Source organism: Prorops nasuta, unplaced genomic scaffold (assembly GCF_024137725.1).
Source record: "Prorops nasuta isolate Cenicafe-Biocafe unplaced genomic scaffold, Cenicafe_Pnas_1.2 PNAS00004, whole genome shotgun sequence".
NCBI lineage: Eukaryota > Metazoa > Arthropoda > Insecta > Hymenoptera > Bethylidae > Prorops > Prorops nasuta.
Window position 1 is genome coordinate 6,302,799 of NW_027116801.1, and position 27,354 is coordinate 6,330,152.

The window sequence follows — 27,354 nt, forward strand, 5'->3', positions numbered from 1 at the left end:
AATAATTATCGTTGTGTAACATTTAATTTTTTTTAAATAATCCAGTCTTCCTAATTTTGTAATCTAACAGTTTTTCCTATTGTAACCTCTTAAATTTTCTAAACAGTTGCAATTGTTGGATCAATATAGATTTAATCACGCACACTCCTAATAAAAACTCAAAAGTCGCATTTTTGCGAGTGTTACATTTAAGCTAATTAAAAAAAAAGTTAATTAAAAACAATTGTGAAGGTTTGTAATGATACAAAGTGAATTGATAATTAAAGGTTTTATCATATACTTTACAAACACAGCCGATAAATCGGATGATCAATAATAATAATTCACTTACAATTGATAATTATTCGTTAATATATAATATTCATTTTGTGTGAGACCCGCATGCTTTTTTATTAATACATCATTTATGTACTTTCCGCATAGATACGTTTATATACATATACGTGTACGTGTACATATAATAATACTTTGTAAAGCCTTTCTGCGATCAAGGGTTAGATTCATTTTTGTCGTTAACTATTATAAATACCCGCATATTCGTACGATTAATTTCACATCTTTTATAATAATATCATAGCTTCCCTTTTTACCGAGCCTAAAATTGGACGTTGCGGAAAGTCATTGGTGCAGATTATTCATTCGTTACAGCTGTTGCGTAACACAACTGCTATGCATACGCATACTCTTATTTCAGATATTGTATATATTATTAATATATACACCAATGAATCTATCAATTGCTAAAGCTTTATAGCATTTTACATTTAGCATAGTAGTGATGATGATAATAATAATAATAGTAACGACGAGAATTCATAAATCCCTCCAGTTTACTCACTCTACTATCGCTCATCATATTTTATACTTATAAGGCTCAAGGCTTATTAGTAATTCTTTATATTTTTTCTTTTCCCTCATAAAATTTTTTAAATGGCATTCATATATTTATAAAAGCGTATAATAATAATTCAAATAATGCCATTGTCACATTAGCATATACTATATAAGTATAATATTGTAAACACGCTATATTGGATTTGACGTTCGTTCAACACAGCTTTTATACAATTAGACTCGTAACAGAATCGCTGGATTTCTAATTGAAAATGTAAGATGATAGAATTGATAAAAAATAACATCGATCAAAGGGATCTGACGAATATCAATTCATCGCGCCACTTTGCAATTTAAATTGCGAGAAAGTGTACAAAAATAACAAAGATATAATACGTCTCACAAAGCACTTGACTTCTCTCTATAACAGTTTCGTCCTTCCAAGGATCGCTTTCATCGCTTATTTTACTATCTCCCGAAAACTGTTGGTTGTTATTACTACAGAATGAAATTGAAGATTCTAAACACGTATTAACTTGATTATTAATTATATTGCTTTTCATCAACTTGTTAATATGTCATAGTTGGAAATATTAGAAAAACGTAGCAGCATACAGACGCTAAAGTGAACTAACATCTAGATTAGTAGCAGCACGCACAAAGACGAGGTAAGAGGTAAGTAATAAAACTAGCCTTGCTGTATTCATTGTCTTTCCAGTGGGATAAGTATGTGAGCAATATCTCAACAGTCGATTTCTATTAGAAAAAGATTAGACTCTCCATACCGAAAAATAGCATGAAAATTTAACAAATGAACCTAAACATTTTTCTTCTGCTACTACTACATTAAGCGACCGCAAAGTCACGATAGGTTGGCAGCAAGTTTTAGCTATTTATCAGAGATTGCAAGATAATTTTAAGTGATCCAACTTCGGTGCTGAATTTATCATACAGATAAGAAAAGTAGTGAAGCTGCGCCATATTATTAACGCCTATGGTATTACATACTAATACAAAGACTATATAATGTTATTTTTCATTTTGTAAACTCATACACGTTTCCCACAGAAATTTGTTTTGCCTGGATCTATCATTAGTCGTGCATCACTTAAAATAGTTCAATTTAATCGAGAAACTTTTGCAATAAGGCGCATATGAGAAACGAGAACGTGCGTTTCAAAAATATGAATTTACGCGTGCCACCGTCTAATCAAACAATCAACAGTTTCATCGAGTCCCCGTTATTTAATCTTTGCATAAAAAATTACCTTTCCAATCCTAACTTTGATAATAATATAATTGTCGAGATTGGAATTGAGGAAATGACTCTGGCAAGATTTTTACAATTTTTACAATTAACGGTTAATAGAGATGCCTGTTGAATATATTAAAGCAATTAACCGTCTCGAGTTCAGCTAATATTATAATAAAATTCTCGTATGATTACATATATGTATACTATATGTATACGTTTGGTCCATGGAGCTTAAAACGCCAATTTTTATCGGCGAATATATCACTTTTTGCCGCTGTAGCAGAGGACGTTTTTTTTCTTTATCAGCATAGCCGTAAAAAAAAATACCTACTACCGCTATTGTTATTAATTATTGGCTGCAAGGCTGTCCGTTCGTTCCCTTCATTGTTTCTTTCTTCTGTTCGGGATTTCGCAGAGTACTATGTATTTATATTTAAGCAACTTTTTATCTTTCTACATATACGTAATATTCGTTGTGTCGAATGCACAGCAAATTGAAGCGTAAAATCAGCAGGCTAGTATTTTTTTCTTTTTTTCTCCTTTTCTTTTTCCTTTTCAAGCAAGAAATAACTTGTACATTCGAAGGCAACAATAGCATAAAATATGAAAAATTATGTACGGCTACACACAGCTTTCGCACGCATATTAGTTAATAGTAATATGAATAATTTACAATAGACGTATGTTAAATAGATCAAATCATAATATTCGGTGAGAAGAGGTCATATTCTCGAGGTACTAGATTGAAGCACAGGCGCCATCAAATATGGACGAAATACCGTAAAAAATATCTAATATTCTATATCTAGTATATATGTATAATTTCATTGAGATTATAGTCGATAATGTTGATTCTACAGAGAAATTGATATAATGTGCGAATTATTAGCGAGCCTTAATCATTTCACCTACGTTACAATATTACAATTAAGGTGTTCGAAAATTCGTGCACTCGCTTGTCATACTTGTGGTCCCGTTCCCGTGGACTCGTTAACACAGATTGTACTCATTATACCGATAGTCGAGAAATATGATTGGGATTAATGATATCATATTGGCAATTGCACGAATCTTAAAACACACGCTATAATACTTCAGAGAAGGGTCTTGAAGGCAATTATTATTATCAGTGCAGTGTGGTGTGTTGCATTACAATAATAATAATAATTGTAACACACGATTTTCTGAATTTACTGAATTTCATCCGGCAAAAAAGAAAGAACGAAAAGGGCCCTACACCCCTCTTACTTCACATATACACACACATGCACACACACATACATAGTTGGACGCGCGACCTGTACAAAAGAAAAAAATACTCCCTCGCAGAGAAAAATGTATACTGCTTAATAAATATTTAATTTAAATCTGATAGATATATTGAAATCACGTTTTGTTTACTTTTTACAGCATACACATGGCATTTCGCTTTTCTTAAAAGCTTTATGTGGCAAATAGGATATACTATTTTAGTAGAAAGAATAATTGATTCCACTCTATTAATATCATGTACTATACATAGCTTTGAGAATGTATTACAGTAGATAGTGTGCTACACTGTAACCATTGTCGTTTGGTCAATTTTTATTGCATTTAGTATTAAACTTTTGTAGTCAGAGATTTTATTAATACACCTATATAGCTTAGAAAATTATTAATGCAAAGCGTTATACGATTAAAATAGCATCCTTAAAATTTAATATGATTTAAATAACGATAGGCTTATTTGAAATGCAAATAAGTATACGTATATTAGCACAATCTTGTATTTAAAAAACTGTACGCTCTCTTATGGCCCCACGCTTTATCCCTTGCAATAAATCGGATCTATTAATCCTTCTCATTTTTCGTTACCGTTGTTTTATTTACCAATGAATAGTTCTTCTGCGAAGACAGACGCATAGATCAACCCTTCCCATAATCTGGCCGTCAATAAGTCGTAAAATTAACTTGTTAATATATTACTTCATTCGTGAGGTTGGAGCTAACGTTAGATTTAGCATTATTATTTATTTAAAGAGAAAGAAAGTGAGAGAAAGTGATTGATAGAGAGAGAAGAGAGAAGAGAGAAGAGAGAGAGAGAGACTTTGCTCTAGAAACGTTTGGCAGTCAGGTTTCAGATGAAATCTGAAAGAGTGAGTATTGTTTTCTCTCGTACTTGGTGTAGTACTTATACAGCGTGAAAAATATTCTACACTTTGGACTAGTCTTGACCAGTTGATAAAACTCAATTACCTTATAATATCAGCGGTTGAGAATTTAAAATAAATATTTCAGGTTTAACGAGTTTTGGTCTGCAGTATTGCTGTTAAATAGGTAAGTGCAAATAGATGAGTAGGAACGGTATACGCGATAGCATTTAATATTTAATATTACGTATGCGCTTGTATAGTATAAACACTATATTGATTTAATTTATTTTCCTTGTCCGACTTTCTCTTATAATATCGAGATAATGATAGCGTTAACAGTAGAGTAGAATTTGTAACAACGATAATAATGCACATAGTAATAGACTATAGAGTATAGTGTTAACAATAGGAACACCAATTACAGATTTCACAGGGATAAATCCAAAACCATTACGATGCAATTGAATTCATAGCCATAGAATCCGTAATCAGTTGAAATAATAAGGGTATTAAACGTAGTAATAAAACGTATAACAGTATAACAACCCCTTATAGAATTTTACTTTTCGCAATAAGTCTTCTTCGATCGTTGATTATCGTCAAAGCTGGACGTTTCATTGGTTTCTCACCAAGCAATGGATACGCAATTGCTGTTTTTTATCAGAACAAAGATAAGGCTTATCGCACAGTAACATATTCTTGCACGAAGGCCCGTACCTTGCCGATTAATTATTAACATTTCTCTGCGTAACGGTGAATAATCATAGAACGAATAAACAAACAAACAAACTAGCAACTTGATATACTAATGTATATACTATATATATCCGATAGAATTACATTTGATCCATTTACTTTGGATAACTAACTAACTGACTAATTAACTAAGCATTGTCCTTTGTTGACCAGCAGACAAAATGGCTTTGCATGGACTATTACGTGTACTACGCATAATACTATAGTATACCTACTTTATATTTATCACTTTAAGTAGAAGAGATAACGAACGAGCGAATAACTAAGTATTTCCCCGTAGCCAGTTAAAAATGATTATTTTGTCTGTGTCGAGTTACTTTCTTCTCAGTTTCCTTCTTTAGATTTCCTCTTCGGCTGCTTCTGCTCGCAATTTGTCGTTCTACGAGCTACCCTTGTAGTGAATGAAGAAGAACGTGAGGAACATGAAGTAGGCGACTGGGAAGATTATTCTCGCTATTACGTCGATCGTCTTGGCCACCCTAATTGGATGAGGTGGCTCCTTCTTTCGCATCTGCTGCAAATTCATAAGAATTTTAGAGATAAGGTTGACGAGTGATGTATCGTGTAAAGGGTGGTGGTTTTATACGTTTTGTGAGTGTATAGATAGGGTTAGGAAAAGACGGAAGTGGAGCTCCTCTTGACATGTGTCTATATAAGTGGGATTATACCGTTATATGTATAAGCTCTACCTATACACAGACACTTGAAACGTGAATCTCCGCATTTCACTTTCTTTTCTACCCGTAGGTAGAAGTAGAAGGCGCTGCACAAGGCGTGTTTCTGCATTTTGATAAGAATTGAAGAATTACCTCCGCAGTACATCCATTGGTAGCGGTGTGCGTGCAAGGATTGGGTCCACAGTTTGTACAGCTGACAATCTCGTTCGGTCCGGTCTGCTGTCCCCCACTGACGACCGCTCCTCCCTCCCGCTTCTTTTTACCCTGCGACAGGGTCTCCGTGGAAGTAACTCATGTATAGTATACGAGTAAATAATGTATCTATACAGTAGAAAGCGTTTGCCTAATAGGCCAACGATCCACTCTTCGATTCGCGCGAACCGCCAAAATTTTATAACCTCTTCGAATTGCATATTTTCATTTCTGCACAAGCAAGCAAATCTACAGGCTTCGAGAAAGTTTTTCCATCGCGATCATCGTTATTACATCTTTTTTTCTCATGGCCATTGTGTATATGTGTATTTTTCTGTTTGCGTGCGTATCGTGTTCAAGCGGAGTGGTAACTTGGTGAAACAAACTCTCAACGTAACAGTAAGCGTAATGTGAAAGAAAGCTTTCGAGGCACTACAGAAGCTTGCACGAATGTGTATGTATAATACCAAGGCAATTAATTACAAAAACGATCATTATTGATACTTGTATTATAATATGTTCAGTATGCAATATAAATGTACTACCATAACAATATAGAAAGAGATGTGGAGAAGGGGGTGGGGTGTACACTTGTAAATTAATTTTAGTTTAAAAGATTATAAAATATATAGTATGTATAGTATAGCAAATAATGTGTGCGTTCTGTAAATATGCGTGTTAAAAATATATATATATAATTTTGTACAATTTATAAAATTTAAGTGTGTTAATTGATTCGAAGGCTTGTCGCAAAGTGGATCGTTCCCTATTCAATATAATAGTATATGTATAGTGTACATATATTTATAATATTTACATATTAAAGTATTTTAGAAACAATGGTTATGTACAAATAAAGGTAATGGATTTAGCAGAAATATATTTTCAATCGTATATATTGTATACTATACATTTACAAGCTATAATAACGATCTTCAGCAGCTGATATTTACGAGATAGTATACATATATATACCATACTCATAACTTTCTCTTCATTTTTATTCTGTTCGGCTCTATTCTAATATTTCTGTTGCTGCAAAATGTTGCAAGATTTTTTTTTATTAGAAAGGACAAGAAAAGAAGCAGAAAAAAGTTTGAATCTTCCCTACGTGTCTAAGAGAATTGGGATGAAAGTGGGTGAGATGAAAAGGTTAGGACGGTTAGTGATGCATTTGAAAGCGAGAAGACGGCATTCAATCGACTAAATCGGTTAAAATGATAATAAAAAAATTTTTCGTTACCGACTTAAAATTCATTGGCTATAGCTTTCCAAAGGATAATAGTATATTTTGGAGGTAAATATTCATGAATGTGTTGACGATGGAGTCGGGTCGGCTGACTGACGCGCATGCGCATGCACCGCCAAGTTATAGTTCTATTATGAAACTCGGTAGAGTCTCGCGGCAAGTAGTAATAAAAGTATATAAGCTATATGATTTATTATTACTAATATCAGTATTACTCACATGAATCGAGTGAAAACTCCATCGGCTACCTAATAAGCCTCTAGTTATACAACTTTTCATTTGGACTTACAAGATTACCCACTGATGGCATAATAATTCCGTTGAAAATTCTCCACGTCAATTCTTGTAAATCCAAAGGCGAAGGTTCGCCAAACTGTCTGTCTATTTACAAATAGGAAACCAATGGAATTGTCGAGGACAGAGGCTGACAAGGGATGGATGCACATGCATACACTTTATACCTATTGTAAATTATGTAATAGAGCTACGGTACCGTCCTGCAGTAAGCGAGAGTGTGAGAGAGGGAGAAAAAGAAAGAGTAGTAGAGAAAAACGAAGACCAAGATCAAGACTATAATAAGGTAATTGGAATTAAAAAGATAAGAGATAAAAAGGAAAGCCCGCTGGGTGGCGTAAAAGTGTTGAGAGTACTCGCGCGTGTGTGGTGTGTTAATGTTTGTTTGTTTGTTTGTTTGTTTTTCTTTTTTCGATAGGACGCGGTTGGGACCTTGCACGTGCGCAGTATTTTCAATCAAGCCCTTAACGTATGTACAAACAGTCCTAGAGGAAAAGAAGAAATAAAACAGAAAAGAAGAAGGATGCCGTCTTTCTTCCGCATATTTTTCGAGCACAAAGCCCCGCTTGCTTTCCGATCATTCATTTAGTCAGACTATACAGGCTGGATATGAGAATCGAGGACGCGCCAAGTCTTTACCGCGGCCTAAAGTGTTACAGGGATCTTACCAAGGGGCTGGCCAATATTATCCCTATCCTGTTGAGCACCGCTGGAAGTCGCTGCAACATCACAGACACCAAACAAAGAGACTTACTCACCAACGTTCCACCAACTAATTTTCTTTACTAATTCGCGCTACGTGTAGGCATATATATATATATATTTTTTTCGTGTATTTATAGTATATGCGTGTTCGTTTCGTTCGTTTTACCGGTATCACCTATCCTAACCTCAAAAAATCGGAGTGGTGTAGATATCCGTGTTCCGTGAAAATTCTTCCTTCAGCTTTAGCCGACTGCACTCATGTAATTTTATCGTTTCAAAAATAATCACGGAATAAGGTATCTATTTTTAATACTAAACCGAAAAGCTTGGATAAATAAGAATTTCAAAAGAAAAATTGCCAAGAAAGTTAACCTGTTAGCAAAATTTGTTGTTTTTACGCTATTGTGACTGGATATTCGATCATTTTAACTTAAATGGAACCAATTTTTCTACTGGAGTTTAGCAAACGTTCGACAAATGCCTGCAGGCTGGAAATTGAAAAATCAGTAAAGGCCGGTGGTTCTGCCAATAACTGGAGTAAAATACATCTGTTTGGTAAACATTGCCAACCGTATTAAATTCTATTGAAATTCAAACTTTGCTAAACAGATAAAGTTCTCAAAACGTTTACCAATAAACGAAAAATCCAGTTCTGAGAAAGAATTGTTATTTTTATCCATGCCTTTCGGTTCAACCGATACAATTTGAACGACGCTCTCTTAAAGTAAATTACACTTCTAAATGAAAAACAATTTTTCGATATATGAGCAAAATGCCAAGCTTAATCTCGATGAGACTGGCTCAAATAAATAATTCCCCATGCATATATTGTATAGTATGAGAGAAGGCAGCCACCGTTATCTTTTAATAAAGAGTCTATCGTACGTTCAAGATAATGTCCAAGGAAGGCAAAATTTGAAAAACCAGAGATAGACAATTGAGAGAAGGGGGGGGGGAGGTAAAGTGGTTAATAGAGAGATTAAGAAAATGGGTGTCATGCAAAGAGCGCAGCCTCTATTGAAATTTTCGTCGAGTCATGAATGATTATTGTATAACCCAGGTTCGATTAGAGATATAGGGTGTTGCGTCGTTTGAATGGAAGAAAGAAATGAATGAAGAAGGAGAAAAAAACTGATAGCGAACGTTAGTTTACCGCAATGCGGTGACGAACACAGTGTGGAAGATAATAACGATGATGATTTTATGGCATAGTGCTGATTGTCACATAGTGCGTTCTCGCGCCAGAGATTCCAGCAACAGCAAAGATGCTTGCACCATCGCCATGTTCGTGTGAAAACAATTCAAGAGACGTACGGTTTTTAGACTATTTGCTTATTTGCGTATCGCGTAGAAAGAAATAACTAGAGCATCGATTACAATCACTCCGTTGCAAAACCAGTGTAATTTATGGTGATTTTTGTTCTACGTGCACACAATTGTGGATGGATTGAACAAAGGAAATAGGAGAATCTCCGAAAATGCCGAATAGGTCGTGTATTGTGTAGTGTTGTCTATTATACCTATTATAGTAGGAGAATTAAAATGTTTTCTGGCGGGGTAGGGTGAATCGGAATATCAACGAGACGAGACACGACATGGTATACATGGTGTACATTATAGATAGAGTACCTGTGTGACGGGATTCTCGCCGGGACGATAGACGACGTTGTGCATCGGCCGTTTCCGACCTACGTAGTTCACGCAAACGAACTCCAGGAGGCTCGCGTAGATGAAACACATGCACACACCGTCCCACACGTTCATGGCAGTCAAATTGGACACGACTGGCAGCGTCGATCGGAAACCGTTGGACGTGGTGAAAAAGTTGAGCATCGTCGTCACGCCTGATATAATGGAAAATTTAATGGTTTTGTGCGGATATAAAGTGGTTATACGTTCAGGTAAGGCTTAACATTTAGGTCCGGGACAATTCCCCTATGGTTGAAATTAAAGTGTAGTTAATTAACCGTAGTTTAACTGTAACCGGGGGGGGGGGGGGTTGTGCTGGACCTCAGTAAAGGTAATGACAGATTCAGTGTAACAAATAACAAAGAGTATACGGTAGAATCCATTAACGAGAAGAAAACATTCTGGACATTATGGGTAAACGTAATTCAAAATATAAAATAAAGCGTAAGCATATATAGATTTTACAATGATTTTGCACCGTTTACGCTTGTTTTTTGTATCCCGATAATGTTTATCGTATATTGAATTGCGTTTACATTTATGTCCCTTTATCAGCCATTACCCTAAGCTTTGAGTAAAATATTTATCACGATTGATTAATTACTGTCAATTTACTCAGCGCTTACTAAAGGTTGAATGGCTCTGAACATAATCAGTATTTTGAAAAATTTAGAATTTACCGATCATGACTCGAGCTGGTACAGCGTTCCACTCAAGCCAGAATGTGATGAACGAACTGGTGACCAGGATGATGCCTGGGATGAAGACTGTCGTGAAGTAGAAAGCTCTATCCCGGGTAAATATTAGATCGACCTTTAAACAGCTGTAGTTCCCTGCACGTAAATTCGTTAAACAATAAATATCATCCGCAAATTTTGGACGGTACTCTAAACTAAATCATGCACGAGTTTTTACAAGCACATAGATACCTACTCTGATTGAATATTACTTCTTTCTAGTATATATATATTATACTCTAGTACAAGATACATACATACTGTGCATTCGTACAATATAATTATATAAATGGAATAAATAAGAGAAGAGAAAATGAAAAGAATCAATGCGTACCGAGGCAACGCATCGTGTTGCCGCGTTCTAGGGAAGTTTTAATTTGCAGAAACGAATCCTGTCTCCCTAACTGAGCTTACTCGCTAAGGCACTCTAGGGCCTAAGGGCACAATAGTAGAAAATTTACCTTGCTCCTCAAACCTGCGCTGACACAGCGAGCATTTAGAGTCCCCAAAATCATTGTATTCTTCCTCGAAGCTGTACTCGTCTGCTGTAACAGAACACAGCCCACGAACTTTCTTCCATTCTCTGAACGGGAGACGGATATCGCGCTCTGCTTGCGCAACAAATTCAACCGAGGCTTTTCACTGACAACCAAAACGTAAAAGGCAAAATGTACATTTCTGAAAAAGAAATTCTTCTCTATGATCCTGACAAATTAGTTGAGGTTAGCCTGATTAGTTCGGAAAAGTCACGCACGCAGCTGCCGTAGCGCCGCCTGTTAGTCAGTAAGCCAATAGAGTAACGGGTAAAGGGAGGTTCACGAGAGGAATTCGTTTGGATGCGTTGTCTCCGTTAAAACAAACAAACATACACACGCACACGCACACACTAACTCACAGAAGCAGTAACACAAGCGCAGTGCACTCTCTCGAACCTTGTTTACTATGCTGCAGTGACACGAGTCAACGACGAATGAAACATGGATCACTCACCTCGCCAGCTTACTTTGATCGGACAAGTGATTGTCTGGTTCTTTATCAGATAGGCGTTCAGAGACGTCAAACTAGGACTCGTTCGCAACGTACCCTCATCGTTCTTCCACACGTAAGTGATGGCCGTTTGCTCGTATGATACTGTAAATATGATACGCGTTGTTAAACTATTTTTTTCTCTTTCCAGCAAGTTTATAAATAAAAGTACTGACTGCTCTCGATCGCGAATGAACACAATGGGTCGTCGAAGGGGAAGATGTTCAGTCTACCCTGGCAGGACAGGATTAGATGACGCCTGAAAGTACAAGAAGGAGAGAAATTAAGATCTTGTCGGATTGAGCTAATTAGTCGTGGGAAATTGATTCGTCGACCTTTCAACCAACTTTACTCTGTACTTTATCTACCAAATTTATATACTACACTAGATATTCGTTCGGTGCGGTTGAAGACACAGTGACATTCGGGTGATAATATGTTAATACTGTATATGCATTCTAGCAGCGTTATCAATCTTCGCTTCATGTCACTTTGGTTGAAAGTGTTTCGTATATGAATGCAAGTAACACCGTTCTCGCTCAGCTGTCACCGTGCTTGACTGCACGGAGCGAGCAGCACGAAGAGGACAATTCAATGTCCCACACACACACACACACACACACACGTTATAAATATTATAACACGATTTGTCCGTACCGCATGAGATAGTTGACGGTGCCATTGCGATATATTCGCAAGGCAAAGTGAACTGGTATAAGTGGATCCTTAAAGTCTCCGTGCATGATGAAATATGTATCCGGCAGCCAGATATCGTTGTAGTGGTGTATCGCGTTCAAGAACTCGTATCGCGATCTGTTGCTGTATCGCAAACGTGGGTCGTACCACTGTTGCTGCAGCAGGAATTCCACCTCGTATTTCTATCGGCAAAAAATCCATGCGAGGAAAAGGTATAAGGAGAGAGAAGGCAAGCAGTAGTAGTAGTAGTAGTAGTAGTAGTAGTAGCAGTAGCGATAGCGATAGCGATAGCGGTAGCAGCAGCAGCATCGGCAATCGTAACAAGTTGTAGCAAGCAGAGAGAAACGAGAGAAATATTAAAAATGAGACGTTACCAGACTGGATTCATCGGGTGACGCCAGGCTCAGCAGCAATACGCTAACGTTCACGGTCAATGTTCCTGAAACAGAACGGGATCATCAGAAGACGGCGAAAGCATCACAGTCGCACCGCATGCATATATGTATATAAAAAAGTGCACAGCTAACGTTATACTATTGCCATAATAAGCTTATTACTGGGAGTCATGCGAACAGGCAAGCCAAGCTAATACGACATATTACTACACTATGATAAGGGTGGATGATCGGGGGTGGTCGGTGCGATCGTCGACTCCTTTATCTGGAAGTTGAACAGCAGCGGATATACGTACGTATAGTACACTATACATCTCACCTTCGCACTATTCATCGTTGCAATTATTCAATGACATTGAGGGGTCGCTGCCACGATCAACACTTTACGAATCGCAAGTTGCGTGTGTGCGTGTGATCGGTCGGTGGGACATACGCGAGAGAAATTTTGCAAGCGCTTCAGCGAGAAGAAAATCTCTGTAATAGGTGTTTCTCTGGCTTGGTCAGCTTGGCAAACCGTGGCAGCGTGATTGATATGATTGATTTATTAATAGAATATAGGAGTTTACGATAAAGCTGAAGGACGGACCGCGAAGGTGAGTGCGAAGGTATTGGTGCGGCGTGTAGTGGTTATTGTTCTGGTTGTTGTTGTTCTGGTTCTTGGGGTCGTTATGGGAGGCCAACGACTGGTTTGCCAGACTGGCTGTGTCACCAGGCCATCGCATTCCACAGCAGAAATCCGCATCTGTAATATAATATCGCATATCCGCAACTGGTCCTCCCTTAAACCTTAATCTTTCCTATAGTTCTCTCTGTTAAATGCTAAATAGGAAAGGCTGTCAATGAGATTAGAAATCATGTGTCCAGTGTATCTTGTGTCTATGAAGATTCGATGATGTTGTACCGCAAAGTAAGCCTGACTCTCGGTTTCAAAGGGACCGTATATGCGCGTATATGTATGTATATATATATATATATATATATATATATAATAGTAAACATATTATTATGGTGTTGTTGCTACAGCTACTAAAAAGCAGCTCGTGATCTATGCTACACAGGCTTGGCTCTTCTGTCGTCATGAGTAATTCTGAAAGCTCGAGAAGCAATGCTCTGTTGTGTATTGCTGGGTCGAAGAACTTGCTCGATTTTGTATAGGCTGCATTGAGATGCTTTCGCGTTTACACGCACACACGTGGCCGAACCAGCTGACACGGATAGTGTGTACAAGGCTTGTTTCTTTGCGAGAATTATAGATTAATATGAAGAAGTCTTGTAGAGAGAAGATGGAAGTTTTTTGTTCGAAGATGATATTCGGCCTACTGGTTCGACCATCCGTGATTCGTCTCTCTGCCCTCAGTCGGAAAGCGATAAGAGATGAAAATCAGAAAAGACTTCCGGCTAGCTTTTCTTTTTTTTTTTGTAATGTACTCCGAGAACGAGAATAAAATGTTGAAATATCGTCGACAGGCCGATTCATGGAGGATATACCCTTTGAACGAGGGGTGAGCAGTGAGCTGTGGTTGTGTGGTGCTGTGTGGTGGTGGTGGTAGCGGTGCCGGTGATGTTCGAGGTGCTCTGGATGGTCGGGGTCATTGGATTCGAGGTCAGGGGTGTAGTCGTCTTGACGGGTGTGGGGTGGGGGCCTCAGTGTACCTTGGACGGGGGGCAGAAGTCGCTTGTCGTAACGGGTCGACAGCAGCAAGTTGTCCAGGATTTCCTTGTCCGACTTGCCCTCCTCGAAGCTGCAACACAAGCCACTTGTACGTAGACCACCCCTCTCTCCATCTTTACCTATAAGCTAACCTAACGTCACCATGCGAAGACACGTATACAATGTATCTTTCTAACCTGTAAAAAAAACTGTAGAAAAGAGGCAGGCGGCGCGGGCGAGCGCTAACTAATAGTAAATTGTAAAGAGGTTCTCTCTCGCTAATCTGAGAATAGCAGCAGGCTTAAATGGATGCACGACCGATGGCGATTTTATTTCCCAAATATCTTCTACAAGTTTTGCAATATCAACTTCTTCGCGAGGATTCAACTTACTCGTTCAAGCGTGTTGAAGGCTGGTACGGAGCCATTTTTTTTTTGTTAAAATAACAAAAATTACACAAATACAAAATTATAAACAATTAAATTTCACTCTCCATAAAAAATATCGAAAAAAATGGCTACGTACCGCTCTAAAGAATAAACCAACGAGTATATTGAAACCAGAAAGATAGAAATACGTCAAAATTTGTAGAAGATTTTTTCGAATAAATAATTCAGCTAGAGAAAAACTAGATTTGACACGTTTTACCGATAAAAATAGGTATAGAGAAAGAGAAGATGCATAATTGTCAGAATAGACTCTGTACGGGCTTCTTCGCACACACACACACACATACACATAAAGACGCGCTTAGTGTTTTCGTTTGGTGAAAACGTCGGTAATACTATATATTCGGTGTGTATTGCATCCTCTTAATCGCCGCTGGTACATAATAATCTGGTCATCTAAAGATCCGTCGACTACCTTACTACGAAGAGTAACGGTGTGTTATTGCAATATACATACATATCTTCGGCACGTACGAGTGTGACGAGAGTAAGGGCAAGCGTGAGGATACAAAGAACGGTGAAGATGACGGAGCTTGCGAGGGAGGTGAGAGACAGCGAGAGAATGGACGAGAGGCGGCCGCCACCACCCGCACATCGCCCTAGCGCCGCCCAACCCATTCTTCTATGTCATCTGGAACAGAGAGAGAGAGAGCAAATAATCCTCTGTAGTTATCGTTTAAGCAGGATTTATATTCGTCGTGTATATAGGAATGGCATGATCAGTACATTTGCAATGTTTTCTCTGCTACAGGGCCGATGCTTCATGCTCGGGGGTGTCCGTGGTCCCCGATCAATAGGTCGGGGGTGGCGTTGCGAGGCGTTGCGTTGTTCCACTGCAGCCAAAGTGTGTCACGTGGCTAGGTCTGCTCTACTGCTCTACTGTCACACGAAGAATGAAAATTCTATTTCATTGTATCGACCATTAATTTGGAAAGAAAACCGCAAGCGCACTCTCAGCAGCCTCGCCATAACCTTGCCTCGTCGTCCCTAAGCTACAGAACAGGCTCGCGTGATCCTTCCAGCTGTTCCTTCCGCTCGCTCGTGCCACGCCGTCATTAACCACCTCGCCAAAGTTTCTCCTTGCGGCTTGCGCTGAAATTCAACGGTCAAGTTCTCTCCTAGGTAAAAATTCTACTTTGAAGTTTTAGGGCGTACGCAATACGACACGAGAAGAAGAGGAAGAAGAAGAAGATGAAATGGATCGTAAACTGACCTTACGTGAGATGCGTGGCTGCTTGCCTGGCTGTTCGTCGACGGTCGAGTCAGTGCTTTCGCCTCAACTTCTCATGTTCGACGCAAGCTCCTCTCGACATCTGTAAACGAGGATTACATTTAATGCCATCTTTGTCAAGTTTTCCGTCTCGTACAAATCCCTGCGGAGGGTTTCGCGAGGATCGTCAAGTTTTGTAGTATGGCAATCGATGAAAATGATATTAAGGTCGAGGGGGTGGGGTGGGACGTGGCATTGAAAGAAAAAGCCCAAGAAATATCGTACGAATGGCTAGTGAGGTATTGTACAGGAGGAGGCTTATAGTTGGCATAGTGCACTCTATGCGATCAATGCATCGCAGCGCTGCACTACGCATGTGTTCCTGCGGCAGGTAAGAGGGATAAGTATAAGGTCATAATAAAGCAGCCTTCGGCTGACGTTTTCATTAGTCGAAGAAATTTTCGCGGCACATGAAAGCTCTATGCAATAATTGGCCCACAGGTGGTTCGGGATGATCTGGGTCAGCAGTTAGCTGCTAAGCAGTCGTGTCGTCGAGCGTCGAGCGTCGTCGTCGGTACGACCACTCTGCTTGCTGTCGCATCGATCGACGCGCGCTATTTTTGTATACCGCGCCGGCCCATTTCCATAAGAGCATCAATTACATAATACTCCTTAGAATTCATAGCGTGGAAGACCCATGATCCCCAGGAGCGGAGAGAAATTGACAAATTTCACGAGTTATTCCACATGCACGCTTTATCAATAATTGAAAACCCACGAGGCTCTTCCACCTCGCGAATGCATACTTCCTCCCCGGACTTTCGCACCTTGGCATCGTTCGTCGACGTGTCATGTCTCGGCTTCTTCAAATTTCACCCTCAAATTACAGCTTGCTATTATCCTTGCTCGATACAACATTTATGCAAATTAGCAAAGATCATAGAAGGTCATTGTAGCATGAATAATTCACGCAAAGACTTTCTAGGTAATACTTCCTAGATCGATTATTTATTTATATTTGTAGGCCAGCTATAGTTATTCCAACTACTACTAAGAAATGCTATCGAGCAATACTGGGTTTATCATTAAGAGTGTCCGATAAGAAATTTCGATCGTTGTCTCTCTCCTCGAAATGCTACATTCACAATGATTTTTCAAAATATAAATTGTAAAGCAAAATTGTTAGATTATCGATCACGTCGTAGGAGCACGTGCTTATCAATAATTGGCGTGATAATCCTTCTTTGATACAATACTCTGTGTGTATGTTATTATACCGTCCCCCTCTTTCCCTTCTGTTAATTAGATGAATTTGAAATTGATATTTTCGCAAATATATTCTTTACGTCGTCTTTAGAACTGTTAGTAGTACTAGAAATGCAGAACGATCGTGACTCAGCAGCCTTGACCCCGATTACTAAACGTTTGCCAGTCTGGTTCTGGTCAGCTGTCCTTCGTACAAACTCAAAATAACTCAAACTAGTATACTAGCGCAGATCCCAATTAGAATGGGTTAACGTTTAATTGATATAGAAATGGAGAAAAATGCAATGGGGTCAATCTCTCTTCTCCTAGTGTATGCTCGTCCCTCTATCCTATTTTACGTCACTCCGCGATTCTCTGACGTCATTGTGAAGCAGCATTGTTCCAGGACCAGGTCAGGCGAGGTGGCTCTGGGCCGACTAGGCTGGGCGAGGTCTCAGACCGGTACCAAATCTTCTAATCTCTTATCGGAAGGGAAAACCAGATTTGGAGATGCTTCTTTTTTTTATTAATCGTGATAAAATTGCGACATCTCGTTGAATCTTGACGATTGATTAAACGAGATAAACACTGGCCACTCAAACTACTAGTATAAATACGACAATACTATTAGCCATGGTTATACAGTCGATCAGAGTTGGCTAACATGAAGGTCTTCCTAGTTACAGTTGTGGCTTTGATAGCCTCGGCAGTTGGTGAGTTTCAGCTTTCTATAATTTATTGGTCTCCTTAAGAACAATAGTTTCTTTAAAAAAATGAAATTAGTGAAATCATAAATTTAAACAAGCATCGTTAGGATGAACATTCAGACTTGCAACAGAACAGGGCAATGTAGATTTATCGCGTATCAAGTCTGAGCGGTATTCCATAAATATACCCGCGGTAACACGATCACAATGAAAAACTTGATACGAAGCTAAGCACAATACAGTTATGTTGCGCTAATTTGTTACATGTTTAGATTCACCCCCGGGGTGAATCCACATGTGCAACGGATCAGCTTAATTTAACTATTGCGGTTAGTGGTGTATCAAGCTTCTCGTTTGTAAAATTTGTTTGAAAAACTACGACAACAGTCGTTAAAAACTTTGTAATCCACCTCTGCAATTGAAAATTCACACAGAGTTACGAAATAACAATTTAACATTTATTACTGCAAAATGGTTGGTAAATTAAAAACGTAAGTTTATGACAACAGTGATGGAGTTAAAAAATTACCCACGACTGTCATTGCAATTTTTACAGAATTTTTTTACAGTGTTATAAAGTGCCTATGGAATACCGTACAGACTTGAAACGCGATAAGGTTACGTTACACTATTCCGTTGCAAGTCTAGATCCACCCTTAACCCCTTAACTGCCAGAGTCAAAGATCTTTGTCTTTGGACTTGGCCTTATCTTTGACGCTGCCTGTTAAGGGGTTAAAATAACAATGTTATATATCCACGAAAGCTTTGTATCTCAAGATTCTTATAACACCATACACATACTGACATAATTGCCTAATTAGTTCCATTTTACACCTTCAGGTTACCCTAAGAATATTCCGAAGGAAGAACTATTAGTTACTGGACGCATCGTCGGTGGCGAGGCTACAACGATCGAAAAACACCCTCACCAAGTGAACATCGAATTGTATAGAAAACACTATTGTGGAGGTAGCATTATTTCACCGGAATGGATCTTAACCGCTGCGCACTGCGCACAAAGAAAGGTAGAAAATTACCGGATACGTAGTGGTACCACCGAACACACAGTCGCTGGCTTTGGAACGCTTAGGAATGTAGTAGAGATAATTGTTCATGCGAATTTCTCGCTAAACGAGAACGATACACCTATAAACGATATTGCTCTGATGAGGGTGGAAAAGCCTTACGAGTACAACGACAAGCAAAAAGCCATTGGCTTGTTCAACGCTGAAGAGGAGGTTAAGTCTGGAACTGTAGCGACCATCACTGGATGGGGATCGCGTTCGGTATACTTGCAGCAAGTTCTGGTCCCAGTGGTAAGCCACGAGGAGTGCAACAAAGACTACGAGGATAAGGGAGGAATACCAGAAGGCGAAATTTGTGCCGCATACCCTGAAGGTGGAAAGGATGCTTGCCAAGGTGACTCTGGAGGACCAATGACTGTCGAAGGACGTCTCGCTGGAATTGTATCATGGGGAAGAGGATGTGGAGAACGGGGATACCCAGGTGTCTACACCAAGGTAGCCGCGTACAGGGACTGGATCGACGAGCATACTCAATCTTAAAACCGACTGCTTCTTTTTTTGAATATTTATTTTGTAAATAATGACGTATTAATAATAAATCCCTCTTTTGAGATAAACATTTACAATTTTATTCTCATCCTACCGATCCGTTTCGATCTGTCACCGGTCAATGCACGCTTGGTCGACGCAGATTGCACAGCCGAGATTACTGTCTTAATTAATGATTAATGTGAAGATATGCTATTGATTCTCTCATCGATCCTGCATGTCAGATATTTCGGTATAAATACAAGATTCGACGTTCAGAGCAGCAAGAACAACTGCCTGACAATGTTGAGAAAGGTACTTCCATTCGCATGGGTGCTCGTGTTGGCTCTGGGTAAGCGTTTAAAATTTATATTGGTACATGAATATAATAATAAAATGATGCGTTTGTTATATATATATATATATATAATTGTACAAAATTTTAGGTCACCCAACGAGCAGAATGATCCCACTGAACCCATTCACGCCTAACGGTCGTATCGTCGGTGGTACCGACGCAAATATAGAAGACATTCCCTATCAAGTATCCTTACAAGTTAACGGATTCGGTTTCTGCGGGGGTTCGATAATCTCGGCCGATTATGTTCTAACTGCTGCCCACTGCATGATGTACCCAGCAAGTTCTATCACCATTCGGGCTGGCAGTAACAGGAAGAATCAGGGTGGCAGTCTGCACGCGGTTGCCCAGATAATCAGTCACGAGGGATACAAGACTAACAAGTACGGTATTCCGGAGAACGACGTAGCGGTTATGAAGCTGGCAAGCCCGTTCGAGTTGGACGCAACGAGACAACCGATCAAGCTTTACGACGCGAAGGAGGAAGCGGTCGCAGGAATAACATCGATGATCAGTGGATGGGGAGCCAAGAGGGAAGGAGGATCTACGGCGGAAGTGCTGCAAATCGTTAGTGTACCGGTAGTCGGTAAAAAAGAGTGTAGCGATGCCTACAAGAGCTACGGGGGAGTCCCCTTCGGACAGATCTGCGCAGCCTATCCGGAGGGAGGAAGGGACGCGTGTCAGGGAGACTCCGGTGGTCCAATGGCCATAGAGGGTCGTCTGGCTGGTATCACCTCTTGGGGCAATGGTTGCGCCCGCGAAGGATACCCAGGTGTCTACACCGAGGTTGCATCCTTCCGAGACTGGATCGCCTCCAAGACCAAGATTTAATAGCACTCCCCGAATAAGTAGTAGAACGCAATATAAAGCAAACTCGGTGAAGCTTCACAAGTAGCCAACTCCCCTGTCACTTTCGATTCATTGCGTGTGTCAATCGCAATAACAACTATAAAAATAATAAGCGTCTCGTAAAACCATTGCCACGAATGTCGTTGCCAAAGTAACCGTAGCCACGCTCGATAAATCGATATATAGTTACTACTGCTGTGGCGTGCTGGTGTGGATGTTGATTGATGGAAAAAGCATGATCGTAAATAAATCAAATACCACCACTAACGACTATCTCTACTTTACGACCTTGACAACTGAACGCGCTCGCTTAATCGAATCAACTCAGTGATACGAGTCAACGACTAAGGTGGGGCTGTCGATACATACAACGGCACTCGTCCTTTTTCGATTGGACTCACCTGAATCAAACACCGTGAAAATCCGGATTGGAAGGTTAATTCCGTCAAGCCCGCACTACGCACTAGTGTTGTTTACGCCTCGCGCGAAATAAACTTGGAGAATGCCGGTTAACGGGGGCTCGGCCGGATAAGTTTAGCGGTGACTTTTGGCCAAGTGGGGCTGGCGATCTCGACTGATGAGTATCGAGAGAAGCCGAGAAAAAGCGAAACTTGGCAGAGTATCGTGTAAAAGAGGTTCGGTGAATTGGGAGACTCACCGAGATGCGCGTTGGCTCCTTCCACTCCTCCTCCTCCCCCTCCTCCCCCTCTTCCTCTCCCTCCTCCTCCTCCTCCTCCTCTCGTATCTCGTAGCAACAGTTTTTCGAGAACTCGCTTTGAAAAACGCATATGAAAGAGTTCCAACCGAACGGATCAGCCATGCACGCACGCGACACGAATTCACTCTTTCTCCCTCTCTCTCTCTCTCTCTCTCTCTCTCTCTCTCTCTCTCTCTCTCTAGGTCCGTGCCTCTTCGAAGCGGCTCTCAGACTGATCCACCTACTTGATATCACTGTCAACCCTACAACACCGCCACCCCTCGACTACTCGACCAACTACCACTTTAAACGCAAAAACTACCCCCCCCCCCCTCTTTCCCTATTCTCCAAAGCATTCAACCTGTTAACGCGATACTGCAATGTCTAGAATATAATGCAAAGATAAGATGCGCACCAACTACAACACCCAATTAGGAAAGATAAGAGATAACGAGAATGGAATAACTTAAAAACTGTAAGAAAAACACTGGAGCTTCCGTCATAACTGTAAAGTCTGCACTGGTGAAAACAATCTTTTTGAAATTTGGCCTAGTTTTGCAAGGATTGATTTGTTCTTCTTGTTTGTAGGTACCGAGGGCTATTTTACTCCTGATGGAAGAAGTCTGAAGAGGATCGTCGATAGAAATGATACTATTGTGCCGAATTGATAAAACTCTCAGGAGACACTTGAAGGAAGAACTATGTTTATGTTAGCTGTCGTTCAGATTGGAGGGTCAGCACGCTTGCGGGGCAGCTGTGCTTACCAAAGAGTGGGGTGTCACGGCGGCGCACTGGCTCCTAGCGTCAGTATTTTTGCAATTATTATTATTTACGACGCCAGAGATTTATTCATTGAATATTTTCTAACAGGACTCTTCTGGGTAATGCATACGGAGAAACGACGATTCTCAGTGGTACAACTTATTAAACTTCGAGAGGAATCGTTCATAACATTATTGACACCTTATGGCACGAGGAAGACGATCCAGATGATATACAGGATAATAATAATAATCTATGTTTCTTCAAAGTCTCTCCCGCCTTTTCGCTTTGACCGAAAGACGTAAATGTTGTACCTGAAGTTTTCTGATTCTTACAAAGCTTCTGAAGACATCGCTGTCGTTTGCAGTTGAATAACTTATGAATGCGAGAGGACTCTTCCAAGTAATGCATACAGAGATATCACGATTCTAGATGGTACTTATTATAATTCGAGAGGAGTCGCTCATATCATTATCGACACGTTATAACAGGAGGAATACGATCCAGATTATATATAAGATAATAATAATAACTAAAGCTCTTTCAGAGTCTGATGTTTTTTCACTTTTATTCAAAGATGTGAAATTTGTAGCTGAAGCCTTTGGGTTCTTCCAATTCTGCTGAATACATTGATATAATAGGCAAATGGAGAGCTTTGAGTGTGAGCAAGATTTTTTAAAAATGCTATTCTAAATTTTGTACTAATTTAAAACAAACTCTTTTTCTTAGAATTACTATAGGTATTTAAAAATGAAATTGGATTAGAGATAAATAATAAGAAATGTAATTTTTTATGACAACGATTTTGATCAAGTTACTATAGAAACATATATTGTTTGTCAGTGAAATGACAGACCTTGATAGAGAATTACTGATTTACTTATAATAGATAAGAGAGTGGCGAGTTATTGGTGCACTGGCACACTTAAAAAAAAGCATTATTGATAAGAAAATTAACATATTTATTTTGTCAAAGATTTCCTTGAACGTTAAGTAACGACTAAGCGAAGATAAGTTTAATATTTAAAGAATTCGGATCTTTGAGAAAGTCTTGTATATTTCGTAAATTAGGAAAACTTGCGCGAGTGCTCTCTACAACACTGCATAATTAAAGCATCCATCATCATATCTGAACCAAAGATCTTTTTTGTGAAATCCAACATGTACTAAACACACTTCGTTCTCATTAGTCCCCTTTTTCGCACTTGCAGAATCCCTATCATCCGGTATGTCATTAGACTCATAGAAAAAATTATTTTTTATTTTTTTAACTATTACAGACCACGTCATACTTACTGCGTATTTTCGCGTCTTTTTATTAACGTCGATTATCAGGTAATTAAAATGCTTTTAATAAATAGACGAACGTATATAAAGATAGTTTATTAATTTATACAGATCATAAACTTTATATTGTTAGGAAAATGAAAGCAGTAATTTATAACAGCCGACCTTTTGCAGCAAGTCCTGCAAGAAAACTAATTTTAAATTTCTAAAAATAACACACGCATTCTTAAAGTTTGAAAGTGCAAAATTATAACGCAGATCGTAAAAACTTACAATTCAGTCTAGGTTGCCTGTTGATCAAAAGAACTATAACGTGTCGTTGAAGCGTGAACGTATATTTGAATATAAAACCGGAATAATGGCAAAAAATTGCATAAAAAGGTAATTTTAGTATGAAACGAGGGTATTCGCCATTAATCGCTTTGTTCTACTAATACCAATAGGTTGGTAAATTAGTACTCTGCAAGACCCGTTGATTCATTGATAGACGATGTTGTACAAATGATTTGCTATAGAAACATAGAATACCTAACGAGACTCTCAAATTGTTTTGCAACAATGTTCTATAAAGTAATTAAGAGGACGCTACAATCGCCCCCTCTCCCCCTTCAATACAACCAATGTTGAATTCTCGTAGTAAAGAAAATACACTCTTTTTTCTACAAATGACATAGCAGAGTTTATAGAATAGCAAGAAAAGCTCATAAAGTGACTCATTATAGCAAGCCAATTGTTTTATTCCTACTATTCCACAGCCAATCTATGACTGTACCTTTTCTTCACCTCGGATTCTTTCTCGAGTTCTCCAGCATTTCAAATAACTTTAAAGGAAGCACCGCACGTTTTTTAACGAGCGCTACAAAATACTTGACCTACAAAAATTAAAATGAAATAGCTGCACATTTTTCTCTTTTAATTCCAAGGTATAAATTGCAACATGGTAAAACGTTAGGAAACTCTTTTTTCGTGACCTATATAGTATGAATGATAGAGAGTCCTGTGAGTCGGTAATGTAGTTTTCTACATAATTAATATTTTAATTGCCACTCAAAGTAGTGAGGTAAACGAGTGAAGAAGATCTGGAATGATCGTTTCATATGATATTATTGATTTTTAATTATTTTATTTGAACACATTGACCCCTTTCCACCCTTCTTTAATCTGTCCATCTCATATACTATTCCCTTATCTCATACTGTACTTCACCCTATCCCGTACCATATTGCTCTGTGAAATCAATAAAATTAACAACTAGACTGAATTGTATAATAGTGGGAAATTCAAGTGTGCGTTTCTCCATAGAATTCTTTTGCCATTGAATTTTTTAGTCAGGAGTGCTCCGAGGCACTCAATTATGAATTACCTTGCTGGCTTACAAAAACGGATACTGACATCAATGATCAATAGCGAGTTGATTAATTCAGGAGATACCGAAAATTATATCGCAGTTCGTTCTTTACGAGTTCTTCAGATCACAAATCCTATTAATGTATTTTACTTTTTACTATCTATTCTGCATATTATACTATTATTTGTAATTTTTGTAAAGTATCAGAATAAACAGTTATCGTGAAACAATGAGGTGTATAGTAAGTTCTCGTGAAAACAACGTATCAATACGTGTATCGATTCTAGTGAATTTTTTTTTGGTATATAATTTCTATTACTAAATGTGTCGTACGTTACTTAAGAATATTTTGACTGAATATCTATATTACTTAATTCGCGAAATCATATCACTAGATATAAAGTATACTCTTATACCCTGCATGTGAAACAAAGCAAATGGTACTGTGACACTTGGAATTTCCACGATGTATACTTTATTCTCTTTCGCACGCTATGGACACCAGTGAGGTGCATTTGTAGTAACGCTAATGAGAGATTTGAATGAAAAAAACAAGCTTTATTAGTGGCAGATCATTTTTATGCAAAATAGTCGAATTTCATACCCATTATGATGAATAATAGATTGTAAGTCGCAAGAATTAAGTTTTATACCAAAAATTATTGTGTTTATCCAATATTCTCATATCAATAACTTAATCCGTTTCGTCCCAAAACGGTACAAATGTTATCTTCCTTTTGCTTTATTATAAAAATAATAAAAAACATAGACGCGGATCGTTTTGTCGCATATATATATATATATATTGTCTCATGGTTTCTGAATTTCCTCTTTCAGAATTTGTCAATATTTTCCAATATGACCGTTTAAATGTTAAAAAACGTGAAAATTTCCAGATTATTTTTCAATCAGTTATAATTTATTTTGAAAATGGAGTTGTGTTGTAGTAAAGTATAAGATCTGGTCGCATACAGATGTTTACTTTAGTCCATAAGGTCAATTAGAAAAATTCAAAATGGCGTACCCAATGTAGAAAAAATATTTTGTAAGAAAATGGTAATTTTTCGATTTTTTCCGATATTTTCAATAATTTCAAGATAGATGCTAGCAAATATTATTTAGAAATCGGTATTCCTGTTGTTGGAAAGTATTACTTTCAATTTGAAGGCATGTAGCTAAATCAAACTTGTTTTTAATATTAACTGTTTTTTCGCGGTTTTTGTATATGTTAAATTACATTCCACCATGTTTGATCCATTACTTTTAACTTTGCCTTTTCGAGTTCAGATTAATAATTATCATATCAAAAAATATGTTAATTTGAACAAGAATTATTTTTTTTATCTAATATACAATAATCGCAAAAAAATTCGATTTAACTCCATGCCTTCAAATTCAAAATAATGGTTTTCAACATTAGGAATACCGATTTTTTAATAATATTTGCAACTATCTACCTTGAACTAATTGAACATGTCGCAATAAGCGAAAAATTACCATTTTCTAACTAAAGCGTCGCAATTTTAGTTATCTCATATAAAAATTTTCTAATTCACCTTCTAGACTCTAAAGTAAACATCTGTATTGCCACCCGATTCAAAGTGTCAGTACAATAAAACCCCATTTTCCAAACGATAATTACAGCTGATTGAAGGATAATCTAGAAACTATATCACGTTTTTCAAGATTTAAACGGTAATATTGAAAAATAACGACATGCTCTAAAACATCACATTCCAATATCATAAGACTACGTGCAATAAAAAGATCCTTCTAGGTTTCCTATCATTTCCAGTAACGCAAAAAAAACGATGATATTTCTACCATTTTTCTCAAAAATGGGTTAATTTGGTAGTTTATTAATAAGCTTTAAAATAAAATCACTTAAAACTTACAGGGTATATGATAGTCCTTGACCCTGTATCCTCTGGTTGCTGCACAAAAGCACAGGTAAACACGGCACAAAAACAACACACGCGCTTTCCGCTCCCCACGATACATTCACTACTATTTTGAATTATTGCATTAATTTTAATAAATATCAACACTTTTAATTTAACTGCACGTTGCACACGAGTATTAAATAAAATTTTGACAAATATATAAAAACTTTTAGTTTCACCAAACGCTGTACTCGAATCGTATGTCGGATTTTTACAAATAAAAAGTCTTTTAAATTCAGTAAACACTGCAATCCGCTGTATCACACCGTTTTACGAAAGATTATTGGACAATTATTGAATAAAAGTGCGAATTTCGATGAAATTATTGATGAAAATTGATTAAATTGCACTCGCGCGCGAAAAAAAGTGAGAGTTCGGGCCACTTTTCGCGCGCCAGTGCAATTTAATCAATTTTCATCAATAATTTCATCGAAATTCGCACTTTTATTCAATAATAGTCCAATAATCTTTCGTAAAACGGTGTGATACAGCGGATTGCAGTGTTTACTGAATTTAAAAGACTTTTTATTTGTAAAAATCCGACATACGATTCGAGTACAGCGTTTGGTGAAACTAAAAGTTTTTATATATTTGTCAAAATTTTATTTAATACTCGTGTGCAACGTGCAGTTAAATTAAAAGTGTTGATATTTATTAA

The 27,354-nt window shown here is 38.1% G+C and overlaps 2 protein-coding genes across 14 annotated transcripts; one reads left to right on the top strand and one right to left on the bottom strand.

Moving 5' to 3' along the window:
- Nucleotides 1-253: 253 nt before the first annotated feature.
- On the bottom strand, nt 254-21,311 carry pHCl-1 (pH-sensitive chloride channel 1). 13 transcript variants are annotated; one of them, XM_066726362.1, is made up of 16 exons: nt 21,061-21,311; nt 15,951-16,050; nt 15,464-15,829; nt 15,195-15,368; nt 14,291-14,379; nt 13,224-13,379; nt 12,617-12,681; nt 12,204-12,424; nt 11,723-11,805; nt 11,511-11,651; nt 10,982-11,065; nt 10,464-10,616; nt 9,724-9,938; nt 8,058-8,108; nt 5,745-5,918; nt 254-5,491 (listed from the first exon to the last, which is right to left on the bottom strand). In XM_066726362.1, exons 4-16 carry the CDS (start codon nt 15,353-15,355, stop codon nt 5,357-5,359), a joined length of 1,728 nt encoding a protein of 575 aa, XP_066582459.1. In that variant the 5' UTR covers nt 15,356-15,368; nt 15,464-15,829; nt 15,951-16,050; nt 21,061-21,311; the 3' UTR covers nt 254-5,356. The 13 variants fall into 13 exon arrangements, with proteins under 13 accessions (XP_066582459.1, XP_066582456.1, XP_066582455.1 ...); XM_066726359.1 differs by having other exon boundaries at nt 254-5,488; nt 5,787-5,909; nt 14,126-14,379; XM_066726358.1 differs by having other exon boundaries at nt 5,787-5,909; nt 14,126-14,379.
- On the top strand, nt 17,416-20,995 carry LOC136772753 (transmembrane protease serine 9-like). Its single transcript, XM_066725880.1, has 4 exons — nt 17,416-17,905; nt 18,740-19,460; nt 19,698-19,804; nt 19,899-20,995. The coding sequence occupies exons 1-4, from the start codon at nt 17,857-17,859 to the stop codon at nt 20,639-20,641; spliced, it is 1,620 nt and encodes a 539-aa protein (XP_066581977.1). The 5' UTR covers nt 17,416-17,856; the 3' UTR covers nt 20,642-20,995.
- Nucleotides 21,312-27,354: the final 6,043 nt, after the last annotated feature.